The sequence below is a fragment of the Felis catus genome, chromosome B4, assembly GCF_018350175.1.
Source record: "Felis catus isolate Fca126 chromosome B4, F.catus_Fca126_mat1.0, whole genome shotgun sequence".
Lineage (NCBI taxonomy): Eukaryota > Metazoa > Chordata > Mammalia > Carnivora > Felidae > Felis > Felis catus.
Genome location: NC_058374.1, coordinates 123947541 through 123968372, shown reverse-complemented (window position 1 = coordinate 123968372; position 20832 = coordinate 123947541). Strand labels below are relative to the sequence as shown.

The following is a 20832-nucleotide window of genomic DNA, read 5'->3' as shown; positions in this document are numbered from 1 at the left end:
CCATGTTTTGGGAGCTTTCCTTTCCCCAAAACTTTGTAGTAGCGCCATCGCATCACATCAATGATAGGAGCAGCTCCTGTCTTGTTTTCTTTTTGGCAGCATTTACCCATGTCTGCTCACTGCCCAAGGTCCACAGTTTGTCAAGGTTGACAGTTGGGCAGAAGCTCTTTAAGTGGTGATGCCTCATGCCAACTTTCCCAAAGTAACCTGGGTGATATTTGTCAAAGTTGGTCCCGTGGTGATGCATGCCACCAGCATTACCCTGGCCTCCTGGGTGCTTCTGGGGCTGTGAGGCTGCCGTGGCCGTGGCTCACGTGCCCCTGGCTCATGTGGCCCCGGCTCACGTGGCCCCGACGTTTCTGGGTCTTCCTCCGTCTGGATGGCATGTCCTTGGATGGCAGCCCAGAGGTAAGAGTACAGTCATTTTGATTAGAGAAATAGATATGCTGCAATCTGCCATAATTAGCCATTCTAACACAGCTACCATATCATTTTTCTTTTCTGTTTTTCCCTCATATGCATTTCTTCTGATAATAATAGTTAACATTCATTGGATATTTGTTACAGACACTGTTCTTAGCATTTTGCATCTAATAACTTGTTTGATCTTCTCTAGTATTTTATGATATGGATCCTGTCATTCCTATTTTGCAGATGAGGACACTGAAGCATGGTGAAATTGAGAAACTTCCTATAAGAACTTGAATCCAGGGAATCGGTCTTCTGAACTTAGAGCTTTTGTTCACCTCTGTAGTGTGCTGTTTCCCATACTTAGCTGCGTTTTGTTGACACTGTTGTTATTATGGCCTACGCTTTTTTTCTTTTCTTTTCACCCAACCATTATAAATATTTTCCTCTTGCTAGTTCTCAGATTTTTGTAAGAATTAAACTTATTTCAGTATAAATTACATAAAATTTAGATGCACCCATTTTTAAAAAATGTTTTTATTTTTGAGAGAGAATGAGCACGCATGTGAGTGGGGGTGGGGCAGAGAGGGGGACAGAGGATGAGAAGCAGGCTCTGCGCTGACAGCAGAGAGCCCAATGAGGGGCTCATATTCACGAAACAGGACATCATGACCTGAGCCAAAATCAAGAGCCATGAGATCATGACCTGAACCGAAGTCAGACGCTCAACCGACTGAGTCACCCAGGCACCACTAAACGCACCCATTTTAAATGTTCAGTTGGTGAATTTTGATGAATGCCTCTACCTAATCACTACTATAATTAAGATCTAGAACATTCCCATTGCCCTAAAGAGTTCCCTTGTGACTCTTCCAAGTTATTTCCGTCCCCTGCCCCTCCACTAGGCAAGCGATGCCTTCTTAATGATTTCTATCACTGCTCTAATTTTCTTCTTTCTCTTCCACCCATGAGTTTACAATTAGAAATGTAATGTGTAATTCCCAAAACTTGTGAATTTTTTAGGTATCTTTCTGTTATTAGTTTCTAATTCAATTCCATGGTGGTTAAAGAGTGTACTTTATATGATTTCAGTTCTTTCAGATTTGTTGAGTTTTGGTTTATGGCATAGAATGGAGGTTGGCAAACATCGTTTAAAGGGCCAGAAAGAGGGGTGCCTGCATGGCTCATTCGGTTGAGCATCCAACTTTGGCTCAGGTCATGATCTCACGGTTCGTGGGTTAGAGGCCTATGCTGGGCTTTGCACTGACAGTGTGGAGCCTGCTTCGGATTCTCTGTCTCCCTGTCTCTCTGTGCCTCTCCTGCTTGCTTTCTCTATTTGTCTCCCAAAAATAAATAAACAATAATAAAATAAAATAAAAATAGAGGGCCAGATAGAAAATATTTCAGACTTTGTACTCAAAACCTCCTCACAGGCTCAACTTCTCAACTCTGCTGTTATAGCATGAAATATATAATATATGAATGGGAATGGCTGTGTTCCAATAGAATGTTCTCTATAAAAACAGGTTAACAGATGGGCTTTAACTTCCGGTCTGTAGTTTGCTGACCCCTGGCCTAGCATATGATCTATCTTGGTGCTTGTTCTACGTGCACTTGAGAAGAATCAGTATTCTGCTGTTGTTGGGTGGAATATTAAAAAAAAATGTCAGGTTGTTTGATGGTATTTTTCAGATCTTTTGTATCCTTGCAGATTATTTGTCTTATTGAACTATCGATTAGTGAGAGAAGAATGTTGAATCTCTGACTATGTTAAGGGTTTGTCTGTTTCTTCTTTCTGCCAGTTTTTGCTTTATGTATTTTGGAGCTCTGTCGTTAAGTGCATACACTCTTAAGATTGTTTAGGTCTTTTTGGTGGACTCCTTTATCATCATGTAACGTCACTGTCTATTCTTAGTAATGCTCTTTGTCCTGAAGTCTACTTTTTCTTTTTTCTTTTTTGTGTATTTTTGAGAGAGAGAGAGTTTATGTGCGAGCTAGGGAGGGGCAGAGAGGGAGACAGATATAATCTGAAGCAGGCTCCACACTGTCAGTGCAAAGCCCAACTCGGGGGCTCAAATCCATGAACCATGAGATTTGAGCCATCCAGGTACCCCGGACTTTTTCTGATATACTCTAGTTCGCATAGGCTTTACGCTCCCATACTGCCTGAAGTCTAATAACTGAAAAAAGCCATTTAATGTGTTTTGTCAGTTTTCTCATTTTCTGAAGAAGATAGATAAGTCTAGTCCCTCTCGTTCTATTATGGCTACAAGCAGAAGTCCATAACTGTCTTTTTAACAGACGCACAACCTGCCATCCATGGTCGTACTTTTATCCTCTTAGCTAGTCCCTTGGCAAAGACCATTTAGTTTGCTTTCTTTCTTTTACCATTTTTCCTGTCAGAAACAATATAATGAACATCTTTTTTTTTTTTTTTTTAATCAGAAGCAGGCTCCAGGCTCCGAGCCATCAGCCCAGAGCCCGACGCGGGGCTCGAACTCACCGACCGTGAGATCGTGACCTGAGCCGAAGTCGGCCGCGTAACCGACTGAGCCACCCAGGCGCCCCTATAATGAACATCTTAATGGCTATAGTTTTTCACTATTTCGATTAGTTCCTTGGAGTGATTCCCAGAAAGTGGAATCATTGAGTCAAACATTATAAACGCTTTAATATATTTTGAAATATATTGTCACTTGTCTTCTAAATATACCTTCCAATCGCTTTCTGAAATTACCAGTTTACAGTTCCATAGCTATATGTGAGATAAAAGTTTCACCAATGTTTATATACCTATACTTAAAAATCTGTATCATTGCTTTAAACATAAAAAAAAAAATCCTAGCAAGGTTGCATATGCGTTTATATGTATTCTTGCATTGTTTTTCTTTTTATCTATTTGTGTCTTTTGCTTATATGTCTACTAGGATGTCAGTATTTTTTTTAGAGTAAAGATAAATTTATTTGTGGAAAATATTTTTTACAGCCCATTGATTACCTTTTATGTCTTTTCAAAATGTAACTATATCTGTCCATTTTTTTGGTGATTTCTTCTATAGCTTGTAAGTTTTAGAAGTCCTCTCCCGGTTTGACAAATATTCAATAATGTTTTCTTTTAATTTGAAAATTATGTTAAATTCTATCATTTGACAAATATTTACCTATCACCCACTCTGGACCAATTATTATTCTAGGTGTTGGGGACATGTAGAGACCAAAATAGAAATGACCTCTGATTGCACGGACCTAGGAGAAGGTGGATATTTGCAAGGGCTGACAATTTAATTTTAGCCTCCTACATGGCAAGAGAGAAGTCTGTTAATAAAGCACTTATGACGCCTATTCGGTCATTTTGGATAACTTTTTTTTTTTTGGTACAGTAGTGTGAGAGTATGGCTTAAATTAATTTTTCTTTTCAAATTGCCACTTGTTATTACAATATCATTTATTGGATAGGTATTTCCCACCCATTGATTTAAGGTATTTCATGATCTCTATAATATGGAGGCACTATAATATATGTGTTCTGGAGTCAGGCTAACCTGTGTTTAGATCCTGGCTATCCACGCACTAGCCAAGTGACTTTGGACATGCTTATCCTATTTGAACTTCCGTTTCTTCATCTGTAAAGTATGGTGGCAATATTATCTATTATTGAGCTATTGTAACAATTAAAAGCAAAAGGGTTAACACTTTTTAAAAACGTACTGCATTATTCTTGTCAGATGATCCTGATGAAAAATTGCCCTATACATGATCACACGATGTTTTTCCACAGGTGAAGGCAAAAAACATAACCCAAAAAGCAAAGTTTCATATGGAAATGAGTTTGCATTAAGAAAATGCTCATTTAACTTTTTGCTTCTCAGCAGGGTGCATGCATATCTACATCGTTGTTGGAGGGCGTGTGTTTTATCATTGGCTCAGTGGAATTGAATTCCCAGCTCACGTAGGTGGTTGGAGTTCATGTGAGCCTGCTCAACTTAAGATTAAAAAAAAAAAAAAAATCACAAAACTCTGTCAAGGTCTTTGATCCTGACTTCCTTGTCTCTCAGATGCCATGTGCACTACTGGTGTTGGGCCTTGTGACACTTTGATTTCTTCCTCTTGTCCTGACCTCAACTTCATAACCTATTTGCATTCTTGCTTCTGGTCTTGGTCAGTGGTCTTGAGTAAGTCTGCTCCTAGGTGCATTAGGCTCATTTTCTGCATTTGTCTTCCTTTTCACCCTCTCAGGAAGTCCCCTTGCATAATCTGCAAATTCACAGGGGGCAGAAGTGGCAGTGGGTGGGGCCTCGTGTCCAGGGCCTGCTCACCTCCGGGCTCTCAGCTCTTCAGCAAAAGCTTTGGGGGAGAACTGGGGAAATGTGAACTTCCTTTAATCCTAAAATGAACGTTCTTGTTTTTTTTTCTTTTTCAGTCCTAACTTAAACTGGATTTTCAACTCTGATCTGTCCATTGGTTGGCACCTCTCATCGTCACATGTCAGTATCGTCGCATGCCAGTAAGAAAGAAACCCTTTGGGGAAAAGTTTTCAGAGTGTTTGTAGCAAACACAATTAGGAGGAATTCTTAGAAGCAGCGGAGGTCGGCAACTGTGCCAGGATAATTGTTACATTTTAAACACGATGTCATCCCCTGAGCAAAGTGAAATGAGCCAGAAGGCACATGTAGACAGGTATGCCCAATTTGTTTTAAAGCCCCAGAAACCATTCAGCCTTACATCTGCTCGACTCTGAGTGATTTTCAAGAGGAGAGAGACTTTCTGGCCGACTACATCTTTCCTCAGCTTAAGGAACTCTGCAATTCCCGGGGCACGTATTTCAAAGCCGTGGACCTGAGGTGGTCAGCGTTGAAGGCCCCGCCACCCTCACCCTCCAACCTGTTCAGACAGCATTCTTGCCTCCACTCCCAGTATCTGAAGCTCTGTCTCGACTATGTCAACAGCTGTTTTCCTTTCTTCTTCTGCATGCTGGGTCAGATGTACGGGGACTTCCTCCCTGACCATGTGCCTCTAATGCTCTCCAGAGTGACTGACTTGTTCAGTTTATCCACGGTAGAACAGAACCTCTACGTTGCTGCAAAAAATGGTTATCCTTGGGTCCTGGAGAATCCCAACTACAGTTTGATGGAGTTTGAGGTCATCCAAGCAGCATTTCTGAATGAGTCTCCATTTCAGTATTTTTACTTTAGGACTGGAACCATGCTGCTGAAGACTTTAGATGAGGAAAAGGAGGGGCTGTCCTCGGTCTCTCTGCTGACTGATGAGGAAGAATTAAGGATTGGAAAGCTTAAGACCAAGATTATTAGTAAAGGGCTCCATGTCCGATTTCATAAAGATCTCCACGAGTTGGGGGACCTGGTTTTCAAGGACTGGTCAGTTGTGATAGAACAACTTTACCCAGCCACTTTAATGATCAGAAATATAGGTTAGTAACTACGGAGAGAGCTAAGTCTATTATCAACATGAGGCTAATATGTTTTGTTATGTCTTCTTTGTAAGAGGAACCTTTAAACGACTGAACATATATTCCTTAAACCTTTAAAATCGTTACCATATTCCTGTAACATGCATTTCTCCATTTGGAGATTTTTGAAATGGAAAATAAGAGCAAATGAGGGGTCATGGAAGACTGTTGAGGAAGTTCAGGAGCTCTGAGACGACCTAAAATATTTGGCAGTTAATGTGGTAGATCTGGAGCAGAGCGTCTCGATCAGGGCTCGTTGTTCCCTGCGGGGCACTTGGGCCAAATCTGAAGACATTCTGGCATCAGAGCCAGGGGATGGTCCTGGTGTCCTAATGGGTGGAGGTCAGGGAAACTGCCACACATCTTACAGCAGACACAACAGTCCCCCATAAGAAAGTGTTTTCCAACCTGAAATGTCAATAATGTCAAGGCTGAGAAACCCCTATTTAAAGGGAAGAGAGCTTTTATTAATTTTTGGGTGCCTTTTGTATGTTTTCACATTTAATCTTCAAGATTTAGCCCTGCAAGGTAGGCACTATAAATCCTGTTTTACAGATGAGCAAATGAAAGCTGCTGCATGGCAGTTAAGTGACTTCCCTGATGTCACATCATTAACGAGGGATCATTCTGGGATTTGAACCCAGGGCGTTTTGACTCCGAAATCCCCCCTCATTTTCTTTCAACCTTACCACTCAGTAATCCATGGACCGGCACTGAGCATCACCTAGGAGCTTGTTAGAAATGCATTCCAGGTCTACTGAATAAGAGTCTGCCTTTTAATAAGATGACCAGGTAAGTTGCATACCCATTAAAGTTTGATAAGCACAGCTTGCCATTCTGCCTCTAAATGAAGTGATTACATTTATTTTTGAAAGTAGTGACTCATGGACACATACAGAATAAAAGGGGAAGAGCAATATTAGAGAATGGCAGAGGTCTTTCACCTAGACAGACTTTGGGAGGGATCTGTGCTGCCCTTAAAATTATATTTAAAAAAAAAAAAAAGAATGTTTACACGTATATGTGTGTTTTGCAGGGGCTGGGGGTATGGAGATGACCTGTGTCTTTGATCAGATTCTCAGAAGGTTCAATGACCCAATGATCCAAAAAAGGTTATGAAGTACTGTTGTAAAGGCCCAATTAATGTCGGCTTGCAACGTGATGGCAGGTGGTACATTCCCAAATGCTTTTGGGGGGCCAGGCAGGCCGTAGTCCTTATGGTAGGGAGCAGGTGGATTTGTGGTAAACTGAAGGGACAGAGTTGACTCACCTAAAGTCATTCAAATGCAGCGTTGGTGGGGAGGAAGGGGGTGGTGAAATCCCACCCGTGCCCATCAACTCTGCCTACAAGCCAAATCATTTTGGAGTCCTAGAAAAGAATGCTGTGTCAGTCATAACTCTTTGGGTTGCGGGTGACTCAAACTGACTTTAACGAAAAAGGGATTTATTAGGTTCTATAAGTTTAAAGCCCAAGATTAGGTCTGGTTCAGCTCAGGCTTCAACCAGTGGCTCCAATGATGTTACCAAGCCCTGGTGTTTTATTATTTCTCAGCATGGCTCTGCTGTCTGATGCTGCCTCAGTTCCTCGGCTCCTCCACCATGGAAGGAAGGTCAGCTCTAAGTTCAAGTCCGGCAGAAATGGTTCGGAGTCCTATCACTGAGTCTTTCTGTCCCTGATTAGCCTGAGACCATATGCTTGTATCTGACTTAATCACTGGTGCCAAGAGAGTGTGACGCTCTGATTGGCTAATCCTGGGTCATATGTCACCTTGGAGCTGGAGGTAGAGTCAGACCCACTGGAATAACATGAATGGAGAGTTGGGACAGGATGGGATACCAAATGATAATCTGGGGCTGTTACTGAAACTAGAGTAGGTGAATGCGTGTTGAGTGTCAAAAACTATCCTGAATATTTACTACAAGCTTGGAGTTTTAGAATGTCTAAGGACAGACATGTTCTCAGATCTCAGATTTTTTAGTTCCTAGCTGTGTGTGACCTTGAGCAAATGGCAATATTGGTAAGCCTTAGTCTCTTCTTGTGTATAATGGGTTAACATTAGCCACCTTGAGAGTAATAATGTGTGTAAAATACCTAAAAACAGTGCCTAATGCATATTAGGCACAGAGCAAATAAAACTAATAAAAACAAATAACCACACACGAGTGCTGGAAGGATCTATGCTTTTGGCCAAAGCTTGAAATATGGTTAATAGTGGTATTCTTTATATCACTATTAGTGACTAATCTCAACCTGAACTGCATTATGTAGATTAATATTTACTAATGTGTTTAAGAATCAAGCCTGTCTGTGTATTTGGGTTAGAGACAGGTCGGGTCTCCATAGTATTCTCCTTTGCCTTTGGTTTTAGTTATTACTGAAAAATTAGCTTGCTTTAGACTTTAGTTTTGAATGTATGATATATGGACTAAATGTGTGAATTAGAAGTTACAGAATGGATGAATTATTTTAAAAAAGGCTTTAGAAAGAATTGCTACATTATTTTTCTTTTGTATCTTTGATACCCTTTAATCACCCAGGTAGTTCCAAAATCTGATGGGAGTGGGTGGTGGGTAGCAAAAGGCCACTTGGGAAGCTGGTGGTTATTATAAGACAATATAGAGCTATTTGGTTCATACTCTTCACTCTTAGAAACACTTCTGAGGTCCTTGGAAATACTTGAGATTAGTGGGTGAGGTTCAAGTTCACCTCAAGAGACCCATTAGACTGTGGGATCGTTCCCAATTCTGTCTAAGATCTTGAAATTTGAAGCTGACTTTGGCCAGACTGTAGGATTTCCAGGTCTGTTTGGCTCTAACCTGAACCAAAGGGCAGCCCAGTTAAGTATGGAGGTCCAACGTAAGAACCTACCACGTTAGCCTACCTGGTGTTCATTTTCCTGCATAACAGTCTCCCTCCATTAAAACAAAAGCAAAAACAAACTTTGGGGGATCTAAATGTCTCCAGAGACAGAAGGGCATTTTGGCAGTCCAGAACACCTTGACTTTAATTAAACTGTGAGTTTAGAATTACGGTAAATTGAAACTGGAAGGAATCTCTGAGAGATCCAAGTGTCTGGCCCTGCCTGTTATTTTACCGGAGAGTTTAACAGGCTTGCCCAATGGCAGAGTTACACTTCTACCCATGGTTGTCATTGGATCAGGGCATCTTGTCCTAAAAATACACCCTGCTCTCCCAGCCCCTGCCATGGTTAGACATATAAACGTTTGCCACAAGATTGAATTAGGTAACTTCATGCTTAGTTAACAATCTAAAAAGATGAGCGGATGTATGTAGCAAATCTAGTTTTTGTTTTTGTTTTTTTTTTAAGTTTATTTATTTTGAGGGGAGAGAGCATACACGGGGAGGGGAGGGGCAGAGAAAGAGAGGCAGAGAGAGAGAGAGAATCCCAAGCAGGCTCCATGCTGTCAGTGCAGAGCCCAACTCAGGGCTCTATCTCACGAACCATGAGATCGTGACCTGAGTGAAAAGCAAGAGTCAGACACTTAACTGACTGAGCCACCCAGGCGCCTTGCAAATACAGTTTTTATTTTTTATTTTTTTGCCCTTGTTATTCTGAGGTCATGAAATAACTTGAAATCCTAATAGGATTCCATATATGAATAGCTTTAGGAAGATTAAATTGCTTGCCTATTGTTTGCTTTCACTAGAATATGTGATGGGCTGTGAAACATGGTACCAACATAGACAGAAGGTGATACAGATGCAGAAGGGGAGACATCTTCCTGGGCATTTATCATAACCACATGTAATGGCAAATGTGAAACAAATCTAAGACATTAAAACTTATCTTTTTGTCCCTAAAGACTACAAACACAACTGTGAACGTTTCTATCATGAAGAGTTCGTGGAGAAGTGCAAAGAAGTGTTATTTCCAAGGAATCAAACAGAACCTTTGAAATCTTGGAAAGATTTGCCTTACAGGATGTGGGATCTGATCGTAACAGTGCTGCAGCAGGCTCTGGGTTAGATGCTGTCCTCAGGTAAGATGGCAAGAAATCTCAAGCCTTTTCCTTAGGCTTAAGCAAAACAGCCTGACTGTAGTGACTATGATCCCTCAAATTTTGGCCATCCTCCCTTCCTCCCCTTTTCTATGCCCACCCTTTCCTGCATGAGAGGCCTCCTAAAAGCCACCCTTGGGTTAGAATTTCCTTGTCAGATATCACTCTGCATTTGCAAAGTTTTCCTGGCTATTTCAGTTTCTTCCAGTCTCCTCAAGAAGATTCTTAACTCTGGAGGGTAGAGCTTGCCTCCTTTTCCCCCCATAGATCTAAGTTGCTGGAAGTAATTCCTGACAACGATGGAAAGACTTTAAGGAGAAGAAATTGGATTAGGAAATATGAACAGTGCATCTGTATAGACTCGTGTATTTTACAAAGAGCTTCCACATACATCATCAGCTCATTATTCCATGAAGATTTTCAGCTAAGACTTATTTTAAATTTTTAAAAATGTTTTTATTTATTTTTGAGACAGAGAGAGACAGAGCATGAGCACAGGAGGGGCAGAGAGAGGGGGAGACACAGAATCCGAAGCAGGCTCCAGGCTCTGAGCTGTCAGCACAGAGCCCGCCACGGGGCTCGAACTCACGAACTGCGAGATCGTGACCTGAGCCGAAGCCAGATGCTTAACCGACTGAGTCACCCAGGCGCCCCATTCAGCTAAGACTTATTAAGTGCCTACTGTGGGCCACATTATTATTTGTGTTTTTGCACAGAATTGAGTTCTCTTACCCAGTTGGTGTGCACTCCTTCATTGTTTTGTCCAGCGTCGTCCACATTAAAACCCCCATATCTTTCCCCACACGGGAGGCATGGGTTCACCCCCCACAGGCATGAGGAGGCTGGGGCGTGAAGTCAGAGTCCCTCTCTGTCTCATCAGTAGAAATAGGGAGATTCTCGAGACAGTTTTATTTCTCCATCCTCCGCCTCCACTTCTTACCACAGATCGCATTTATTCTGTCAGTTTTGTAGTTTGAAATAAACCCACAATGGCTGGGATGGCTCGGTCACTCACCCCACCTCTCCCTCTCCACCGTCCCCTTCCACCGCCTCTGCCCGTCTCTGCACCCACCATTTCAGCTCACCGAGGTGTAGTGCTACCACCATTTTTGTGGTTCCGGGAACTCCTGCCAAGAGGAAGACAAGTTATTTGGTTAATACGACATGGAGCTCAGTCAAGGCTTTTAAAACTTAAAGGAGTTTGGATCTATAGGTCACGTGTTTAAAAAATCTTAGCTTTGAGGGGCACCTGGGTGGCTCAGTCTGTTGAGCATGCGACTTCGGCTCAAGTCATGATCTCAGGGTTTGTGAGTTCGAGCCCCGCATCGGGCTCTCTGCTGTCAGTCTAGTCTGTCAGCCAGTGCAGAGCCCGCTTCAGATCCTTTGTCCCCCTCTCTCTGTTCCCTCCCCCAATAAAAAAAACCCTTAGGTTTGAATGGGCAAATCAATAGAGACAGAAAGTAGGTTAGTGGCAGCCAGAGGATGAAAGAAGAGGGGAAACGGGAAATGGCCCCTAGAGGGTCTGGAGGTTCTTTGTGGGGGGCTGAAAATGGTCTGGAATTAGTAGCGATATTCGTACAACCATGTGAATATAGTGAAAGCCGCTGAAGTATACACTGGACAATGATGAGTTTTTGGTACGTGAGTTGTATCTCACACAGGTTATAACTTTAAGCGTTTCAGAGTAGATGAAAAATTTGATAAATTGTACTGCAGTGACAAGTCTGACTGTGCCCAAACAAAAACAACAATGAAATAAGTCCTTCGAAATTAGCTGTGTGGAAACAGGATTTTGCCATTTGGAAACAATGCTTTGGACTGTAAGTTCCCAAATTATATGTGTAGGTAGTGGAAAGGGGCGTTCTTTTGAGGTTTCCAGGCATTGTCTTAGTAACTGACCGTCTAGAGCAATGGCCACAGATTGCTTTGCAATGTTTTCATTTTCCATTTGTTACTGAGAAGAAATTATTCAGAGCCTAGCCTAATTATGTGGATGTATTCTATTTGTATTTTGCCTTCATTGGTTTTACCTGCTAAGTGCCAAGGAGTGTTCTAGACACGGGATACAGCAGTGAACAAAGAGACAAAAACCCCTGCCTCCACGGAGCTTAGATTATGGAGCTAGGTAACAAACATGATAAATATGGAAAATATGTAATAGGTTCGATGTCTTTCGTGCTGCGGAGTGAAGTATAAAATTTTGAAAGGGAATAGGCCGTCTGGTAGAAGGTGGCATTGGGCTGACTACTGGAAACAGGGGAGAAAGCAAGCTATGCAAATATGGATTGGAGAAGCATTCCAGACAGAGGGAACAGCAAACACAGAGGTGCTGAGGCAGGAGGAATGGCAGGGAGGCCAGAGGCTGGAAGGAAGTCAGGGCTGTAGGGAGGGTGGGGGGGGGACGAGGGTGGACATGTAATGGATGGGGGGAGGGGGAGGGTCTTATCTGGTCTCACAGGTCATCGTAAGGACTTGAGCTTTTACCATTTTTGGACAGAGAAATGACATAATGTGACATAGTTTGACAAGCTCACTGTGGCTGCTTGGCTGAGGATAGACCTAAAGAGGGCAAGGGTGGAAATAGGACACAAAATCAGATTCTGCCATTCACATTTCATGGAGACATAATTAAAGCAATAACACATTGACTCCTAACTCATAATAATGGTGATGGAATTCTTAGGGAGTGACTTCTATTTAATGATCCTAACCTGCTTTAGGTTTCTATTTTAATGGCTCTTCACACTGATCTTCTTGCTCTGCTGAACCCGAATGTCAGGCTGGCTTATTTTATGCCATTCACTCATTCAGCAGCGTGCGATTAGTACTGTCCCAGCCACAAGCTATCCAACAGTGAGTACGAGAAGCCTGGTAACTGCCTCCTTGGAACTTAACTCCGTGAAAAATCACTAGGCACATATTTATGAAATCACGGGCATGTAAGGAATAGGATTGAAGTCTGCATGTAGTGACACCGGTGATACCTGGGAATCCTCTGCATATCTGGACGTACTTCACTACGGGAGTTAAGCAATGAGTTATCTTGTGCCCACGCCAGTGCAGAGGAATCTTCTTTCTGCCGTTCTACAGGCCAAGTCACCCTGGTAGAGGAGCAGACTACCTCTTAGTGAGTTACTAACAATCATGGTCATTTGCAATGTCATGGTAGTCAGGATCGATGGGGATCCTTGGCATATGAGTGCTTCTATTTTGTATTGTCTCCTGATATGGTGTTCTGTGGACGATCAGTTTGGTGATGGTGGCTGTGTCCCTGGGAGGATGTAAGCAGCACAGATACAAGGACAGTGGGCTGGTGTGATAGGGTCTCCTGGGCGTTTGGGCAGGTTGGGCCCTTGATGTAAGCCCAGGTTTTTACTGGACAACCCTAGGGTCTGTGTAGCTGGAAGGGCCTTCCACGGTTACCATCTCTCCTCTGTCCTAATTTTACACAGGGCAGAGCTAAAGCCCAGAGGGCAGATTACTTACTTAGAGCCCATTGAGGCTAAAGTTGAGACTAGCTAGAATTTCCTATCTCTTAGAGAGAGATGCAGAACAATCTTTTCTCCCTCCCTTCCTTTGTAAATATTCTTGACTACATTTTACCCCTTTATTTTTCAGAATAAATCCTCTTCCAGTTGACAAGTCTATTTTGCTCTTGTCTGGAGAACGTGGTTGTGGGAAGTCCACTCTGATCGCCAACTGGGTGAATTATTTCAAAAAGAAATATCCGAGCATGTTGGTGATCCCTCATTTTGTGGGCACCACCTGTGAAAGCAGTGACATCATGTCCGTGATGCATTGCTTCATCACAGAATTGCAGTTCAAAAACTATGGTAATGGAGTCAAGCTTTTAACCTCAGGAAGTTTTTGTTGGAGGGCAGATATTCTGTCTACTGCTTGTGTGGCCGTTCTCCTCTTGTTCCAGCATAAACCCCGTGTTGTCTCACCTGCAGAATCTGCCCACCTCTTCCCCTCACAGAATTAAGTTTCCTTCCTTTCCTACTTCCTTCTTTCACCAAAAATGGATTGACTACCTTTATGTGCTAGGGCACTATTCTGGGCAGTTCCTTACCCTCATGATGTTTTTTATGTTCTTGGGGTGGCGGAGACGAAGAGTTAACCAACTCAATGTTTGATAAGTTCTATGAAGAAGAAGAAGAAAACAGAGCAAGAAGGGAGGCTCTGTGTGTGTGTGTGTGTGTGTGTGTGTGTGTGTGTGTGTGAACTGTTAGGACTTGAAAAGTGTGGTCAGGGAAAGCCTTGCTGCAAAAGGGACATTCGAATACATACCTGAAAGAGGGAGCCACACAGATATCTCAGGGCTAGCATTCCAATCAAGGGAAACAAGTGCAAGGCTTCCAAGGTGGGACATGCCTCTGAACTACTGCTCTTCCTCTTCGATTCAGTAACTATTTATCGAGCAGGTTCATTCACTCACTTGCTCATTCATTCCCTCATTCCTGAATATTTATTGATCACCTGATCTGTGTCAGGCACTTCTCTGGGTTCTGGGGATGTACGCATCAGGCAAATAGGGTCACGGCTCCCATAGATACCACGTTACAGTTGAGAAAGGCAGATAACCGATAAACAGGAAACATATAATGATAAATGCCATGAGCGTGATGTGATAAGGTGACAGGTTGCTAGTTAGGCTGAGTGGTCAGGGACTGTCTCTGTGTTAGAGTATCTCTAGCAGCTGTGACGAGTAAGTCCCATTTCAGTGGCTTCTCGAATGAAGTTTATTTCTGATTATGGAGCAGTCCAGTCAGGGGTTCCTAGTTAGGCAACAAGTGACTTTCCTCCATGTGGTGATTTGGGGACACAGGCCTTTTCCATCTTGAGGCTGTGTCATCCCTTAGGACCTCAGAGTCCTCTGCCTTTGGCTAGAGGAAGGGGAAAAAGGGTGGAAAAGGTGCACCTGTCCCTTTGAAGCCTTGGCCTGGCAGCGATCCACATCAATCCCACTGCCATTCTTTTGGCAAACACTTGGCCACCCTGGGCCCACATGGCTGCACTGGGAGTCAAGTGGGGACAGAACGCTAACCCCACGCTCTGGAAGGGGGACATGGACTTTTGCAGGACAGGTAGCCATCTATACCCTGTAGAGACCTCACGGATGAGGAGGAGCTGGCCATGTGGAGATTAGAAGAAAGAACGTTCCAGGCGAGAGAGTAGTTAAGGTAACACAGGTCCTACGCCAGAAGCGAAGTGGAGTTAGAGAGGGCAAGCAGGCCAGTGTGGCCGGGCCATGGTGGGCAGGAGGGGGACTCCTATCAGATGGAGCCGGAGGTGAAGACGGGGCCATTTCAGGGTTGGGCTTTGTTGGACAGAATGTTGGGTTCAGATTCTGTTGAGTACAGTGGGGTGACCAGTGGGAAATCTTAAGCAGGGGAGGGATATGATTTGATTGATATTTTGAAAAGATTAAAATCTGTCTGATGTAGGGAAAATGGATGTGGAGGAGCAAGTATGGAGGCAGGGACACTTGTTAGAGGCTTTTGCAATGGTTCAAGCAAGGGATGACGGGAGCAGAGGAGGAAGAGGGCTTTAGATAGATTGAGGGTTTGCTGAGGAGTTGAATGTGGGTTTTGCAGGACAGGAGGAGTTGAGGACAGCTTTGGGAAGCTAGACAGTGAGCGCTGTTTGCTGAGATGGAACATTATCGGTGGCGTGGGAGCAGCAGGTGTTGGGGGGAATCAAGAGTTTTGCTTCGATGAAAGACATTTGAGATACAAGGTGTACATGGGGAATGATAACAATCATGTGGGATCTGCCTCCGTTCTAGGAGCAGTTGACCTCGATGGCTACTTATTAGCTGTCTGACCTTCTGCGAGTTATTTTAACTCTATGTAGCTCCGGTTTCCCATTTGTAAAATGCAGAGGATTAAAAAAATGTCTTATAGGTAGTTGAGAGGATTGACTAAGATAAAGTAGGAAAAACAAAGACACTTAGCTCAGCTCTTGGCGTATAGGAAGCGCCGATAAATATCAGCTATTATGTCGTTAGGTGTCTGCCATATGTTTGCATGTCTGACTCTGCCTGCTTTTGGGAACTCATCCCTTCTCACCTGGGGCTTGTACACAAGTGCACATTTGGGTTTCGCCTGGGTATGTGGGACGCAAAATGGGTTTTGATGGACGTGTATTATCTCTGTATGATGGGACAGGTATTTGAGTGCCTTTCTGTGTGTGTGGTGGGTATGAGTAAATAGGGCGAACATGTGGGCGTGAGTTCTCTGACATTGCATTTCTCGTTGTAAAGTGGGTAAAACCAAAATCAGCAGCAGCAGGTGTGACTGGTTCTACACGACAACAACTGATCCTACTCAGCCACATCCCAAGGGTGTTCCGACCAGCCAGGCTGATGAGATAAGCCCCACTGAGCATGCCATTAGGATTTTATTCCCAAAGGGAACTGTTAGTTTAATGAGTGTGTTTCAAGGTGCTGAAAGCTCGTAACAAAAACAGCTGCCATCTGTATTCAAAAAGCATGGCTTTTTTTTTAATGTTTATTTTTGAGAGAGAAAGATGTGAGTGGGGGAGGGGCAGAGAGAGTGGGAGACAGAAGCGGGCTCCGCCCTGATGGCAGAGAGCCCCGTGCAGGGCTCGAACTCACGAACCGTGAGATCATGACAGGAGCCAAAATCAAGAGTTGGATGCTTAACCAGCTGAGCCACCCAGGTGCCCCATCAGCTGCTATCTTTAAAAACGAGCAGATCTTGAGGTTGACAAAGCAGACTGCATTCAGGAACAGCCTATGAGTACCTGACCCTCAGGAGACACCTTCTGTCCCGGAGAGAACAGCCCGCCTCATTAGCAGTGGGAGGCAGAGGGGAAAGGCTGTGGCTCTGGACTTGGCCCGCCTGCATTTTCCATCGTGGCTCTGCTGCTTACTAGCCGTGTGCTCTTGGGCAGTTTACTTACGCAGTGTGGGCCCCCGTTTCTCATCTGTGAAATGGGGGGTGGGATTCACAGTACCTACCCAGGGGATTACAGGTAGAGAATTTAGAAGAGTACCGGGCACTCAGTTGTCGTTAGTATTATCATTGTTGCAGCGATGATGATGATGGTGGTGATGATGATGATGGTGATTCCTCACTGAGCTAGAGAAAGAGGCAGGGAGCGCGGTGGGGGCTGCTAAGGGAAACAAGAAACTTATTCATTAGACTAAGGGAGGAGGTAGCACAATGCAGGAGAGTTTGTAGCCGCAGCGGGGGTGGGGGGAGGAACTTGAGGGGGAGCACCGTGTACCGCCTAGCGTGTGCTCGCGCTCAGCTTGGCCGCCTGAGCCAGGAAGCTGGGTTTCACCCGGGTGAGGTGGGTGTGGGCAGAAGAGGAAGAGCTGCCACTGAGAACGCAGCTGGCCGAGAGGTCAGCTCCTCTGCGGCGTCTCCCTGTGGTGGCCTCAGCCGTGAGCAGCTCCAGCTCCTGCAGGCGCCCGGCCCTCCCCAGTGGGCCGACAAAAGGCCCCTGTGTGAAGCTCACATTTCTGCTCCTCTGTCCTCACCCCTGCTTGCCTAGATAGAGGGAGCTTGCAGACAGAACTGCTCGGAGCCAGCTCTCCCCGGGCCCGTGCCCCTCGCCTGCCTTGCAGGCCACTGATGTTCCTAATGTGACATGCCTCGCGGAAGGTCGAGGAGAGCCACTGATTTTCTTATTTCCCTGTTTCTTCCCCCTGTCACCCCCCTCCCCTGGTGGCGGCCCGAATAACAATGAGTTCCATTTACTGAATTGGCGTTCTGAGTGCCCGGTTCTGTGCTAAGGGCTTTCTCAGCATCTTAGTTAATGCTCCTAGCATCCAGCATTCTCGTCCCAGATAAAGAGCGGGGCTCACAAAGGCTGGCTCACACAGCTGTGTGTGGGCAGAACAAGGGTTCAGACTCAGGTCTTTGCTGAGCTCAGGGCCCCTTGTCCTCATTACTGCCCGGTCTTGCCTCCTTGAACAAACAGGGACATTTTGCTCCTCAGGGCCCTCTCCTCGCATCACTTACCGGGGAGTCTGCCCTCAATACCAGCAGGACTCCTTGGCAGGGTTCGCCAAGCCTTGTGCCTGGGCCTGGGTGACTTCTCCAGGGGCTCTTGCTCTTGGTGCCACAGGTGTGGTGCAGCCTGGAGCAGCCGGTCATTTCCGTCTCTCCTTGTCTGTCCACTTCCATTCCCATCTACTGGAATGCCCCTCCTCTTCTCAGGTCGGTGAAATCCTCTCGTCCCTTAAAGCCCTATTTAAACTTTTTTTTTTTTTAATGTTTATTTATTTTTGAGAGAGAGAGTGAACTGGGGTGGGGCAGAGAGAGAGGGACCCAAAGGATCTGAAGCAGGCTCTGCCCTGACAGCAGAGAACCCGATGTGGGGCTTGAACTCATAAACTGTGAGATCATGACCTGAGCCAAAATCCGTTGCTTAACCGACTTGAGCCACTGAGGCATCACAAGGTCCTATTTAAAAAGCACCCTCGGGGGGCACCTGGCTATCTCAGTTGGTAGAGCATGAGACTCCCAATCTCGAGGTTGTGGGTTCGAGCCCCACATTGGGTGTAGAGATTACTTAAAAGCAAAATCTTTAAAAAAAAAAAAAAAAAAAGAGCACTCTCTCAATAAGAGGGCCTGATGGCTGCCTCTCTCCTTCATCTCCAACTTTGAGCAAGTGGCAAGGGTAGCCCCAGTGCCATTGTACTCTAGTTTATGTGGGTGTGTCCCTGCAAACACTGTGAGCTTGCCATCCTGGTCAGCCACAACTTACACGTGGTCCTGACATTGTATGTTTTACCGTATCCCGTTATAGTCCTGGGAGTGCAGGAAACCATGTCTGTTTTATTGGCCATTCTCACACTCAGTGCCTGACACAGAGCCTGACCGACACAGAAGGTTCTCAATAAATCTTTATTGAATGATAAGAGATAACACTGCCAAAAAGTGAAAAAATCAGTTAATCTCTGTCATTTTGTTACAAAGTATTTTGAAATTGTACCAATTGGCTGTTTTTCTCTCCCCATGAATTTACCTTTTGTGACTGGGTGTTTAAAAACTTGAGCTGTTGGGGCGCCTGGGTGGCTCAGTCAGTTAAGCGTCTGACTTTGGCTCAGGTCGTGATCTTGCGGTCTGTGAGTTGGAGCCCCGCGTCCGGCTCTGTGCTGACAGCTCAGAGCCTGGAGCCTGTTTCCGATTCTGTGTCTCCCTCTCTCTCTCTCTGCCCCTCCCCCATTCATGCTCTGTCTCTCTCTGTCTCAAAAATAAATAAACGTTAAAAAATAAAATAAATAAAAACTTGAGTTGTTACTATTTAAATTAGGCAATAGGCTCTCTCAAAAATAAATAAAACATTGAAAAAAAAAGAAAAAGGTGGCGCCTGAGTGGCCCAGTCGATTAAACAACTGACTTCGGCTCAAGTCATGATCTTGTGGTTCATGAGTTCGAGCCCTGCATCGGGCTCTATGACAGCTCAGAGCCTGGAGTCTGCTTCAGATTCTGTGTCTCTGTCTCTCTCTGCCCATCTCCCTCTCATACTCTGTCTCTGTCTGTCTCAAAAATAAATAAAAAGGGGCACCTGGGTGGCTTGGTCGGTTAAGTGTCCGACTTTGGCTCAGGTCACGATCTCACGGTCCGTGAATTCGAGCCCCGCGTCGGGCTCTGTGCTGACAGCTCAGAGCCTGGAGCCTGTTTCAGATTCTGTGTCTCCCTCTCTCTCTGCCCCTCCCCTGTTCATGCTCTGTCTCTCTCTGTCTCAAAAATAAATAAATGTTAAAAAAAATTTTTTTTTAATAAATAAAACATTAAAAAAATTTAAATTAGACAATAGGCCATTGTCATCCAGGAGAGACAGTTTGGTTCTAACAGAATAAAGAGATAGGTTTAGGATCATTTTCCAATACTAGTAATTCTGCCTATCTTCAATATTATTTTGAGGAAAAATAATTCTAATCACCCCAAATAGGATTTTAAAAACACTGAAACGATGCTTTCCTTTGCATACTTAGATATAGATCTGTATCTTCCTTGAGGTTTTTTTTCCTTTTTTTTTTTTGCCTGGGATTATTTTTCTGCTGATTATTATGAGTGATATTATGTTTTATGATTGTCAGGCTGCGTGTATTTTCTGAGGTTCATTCACCTCCGTTTTGTCACATAGCCTCCGTACCAGCTTCACGCAAAAGGTAAACAGTCCGTGCCTCCCGCATGTGGCTGCTGGTGAACGGAATCCACCAGCGGTGACCTGTGCGGCTTGGAAACGCAGATGGAGCAACCGTTGAGTGAGGATGCGTTGCTGGCAGGAAAACTATTAGCAAAATCAGTGTTTGTAAAGCTCCCGATGACCTGTGTTCAAGCCTTTTCACCTTGCTGGGCCTGTTTCCTCACTTACAAGATGAGGGTTTGGACTAGACGACATGATCTCCAGAACCCCTCCTTCTCTAAAATTCACTTAGTCAAGGTCTGAAATCTCAATACTTTAAAGATTTTTTTTGGGGGGGGGGGAGGGGATAAAACCCTCCAAGGATGAAGCACCAAGATTGTTCTCTTCCTGTTCTTGAAAAATACTTTTAATTGTGTGATCCAAGCTCAGACTATCTTGTTTTGATTCTTTCTTCTCCTTTATGTCCTGCATTCATATACAATCTTCAAGTCATTGATTTTTTAGTCATTTTCTGATACTAAAATATCTTTAAAAATCAATATATCCATTTATAAAATAAGTAAGTCCTGGGGCTGCCATGTATATAGCATGGTGACTAAGTTAATAATACTGTTTTGCATATTTTGAAAGTGGCTAAAATTACATGTTTTTTTGAATGTTTATTTTTGAGAGAGAGAGAGTGAGAGAGAGTGCATGCAAGTGGGGGAGGGGCAGAAAGCGAGGGAGACAGAATGCAAAGCAGGTTCCACACTGTCAGTACAGAGCCCCCTGTAGAGCTAGAACTCACAAACCACCAGATCATGACC

At 44.2% G+C, this 20832-nt stretch overlaps 1 protein-coding gene and 1 non-coding gene across 2 annotated transcripts in view; both read left to right on the top strand.

Moving 5' to 3' along the window:
* Nucleotides 1-20832, top strand: part of LOC101083779 (putative tetratricopeptide repeat protein 41) — a 77174-nt gene that overhangs the window by 10733 nt on the left and 45609 nt on the right. Inside the window, 5 exon segments of the mRNA XM_045033176.1 lie at nucleotides 4829-5117; nucleotides 5120-5836; nucleotides 9701-9757; nucleotides 9760-9864; nucleotides 13492-13728. Of these exon segments, the coding sequence (XP_044889111.1) occupies nucleotides 5036-5117; nucleotides 5120-5836; nucleotides 9701-9757; nucleotides 9760-9864; nucleotides 13492-13728 (1198 nt within the window). The 5' untranslated portion in view covers nucleotides 4829-5035.
* TRNAG-CCC lies at nucleotides 18360-18432 on the top strand. The gene has a single exon. It is a non-coding gene; the product is annotated as a tRNA-Gly (tRNA).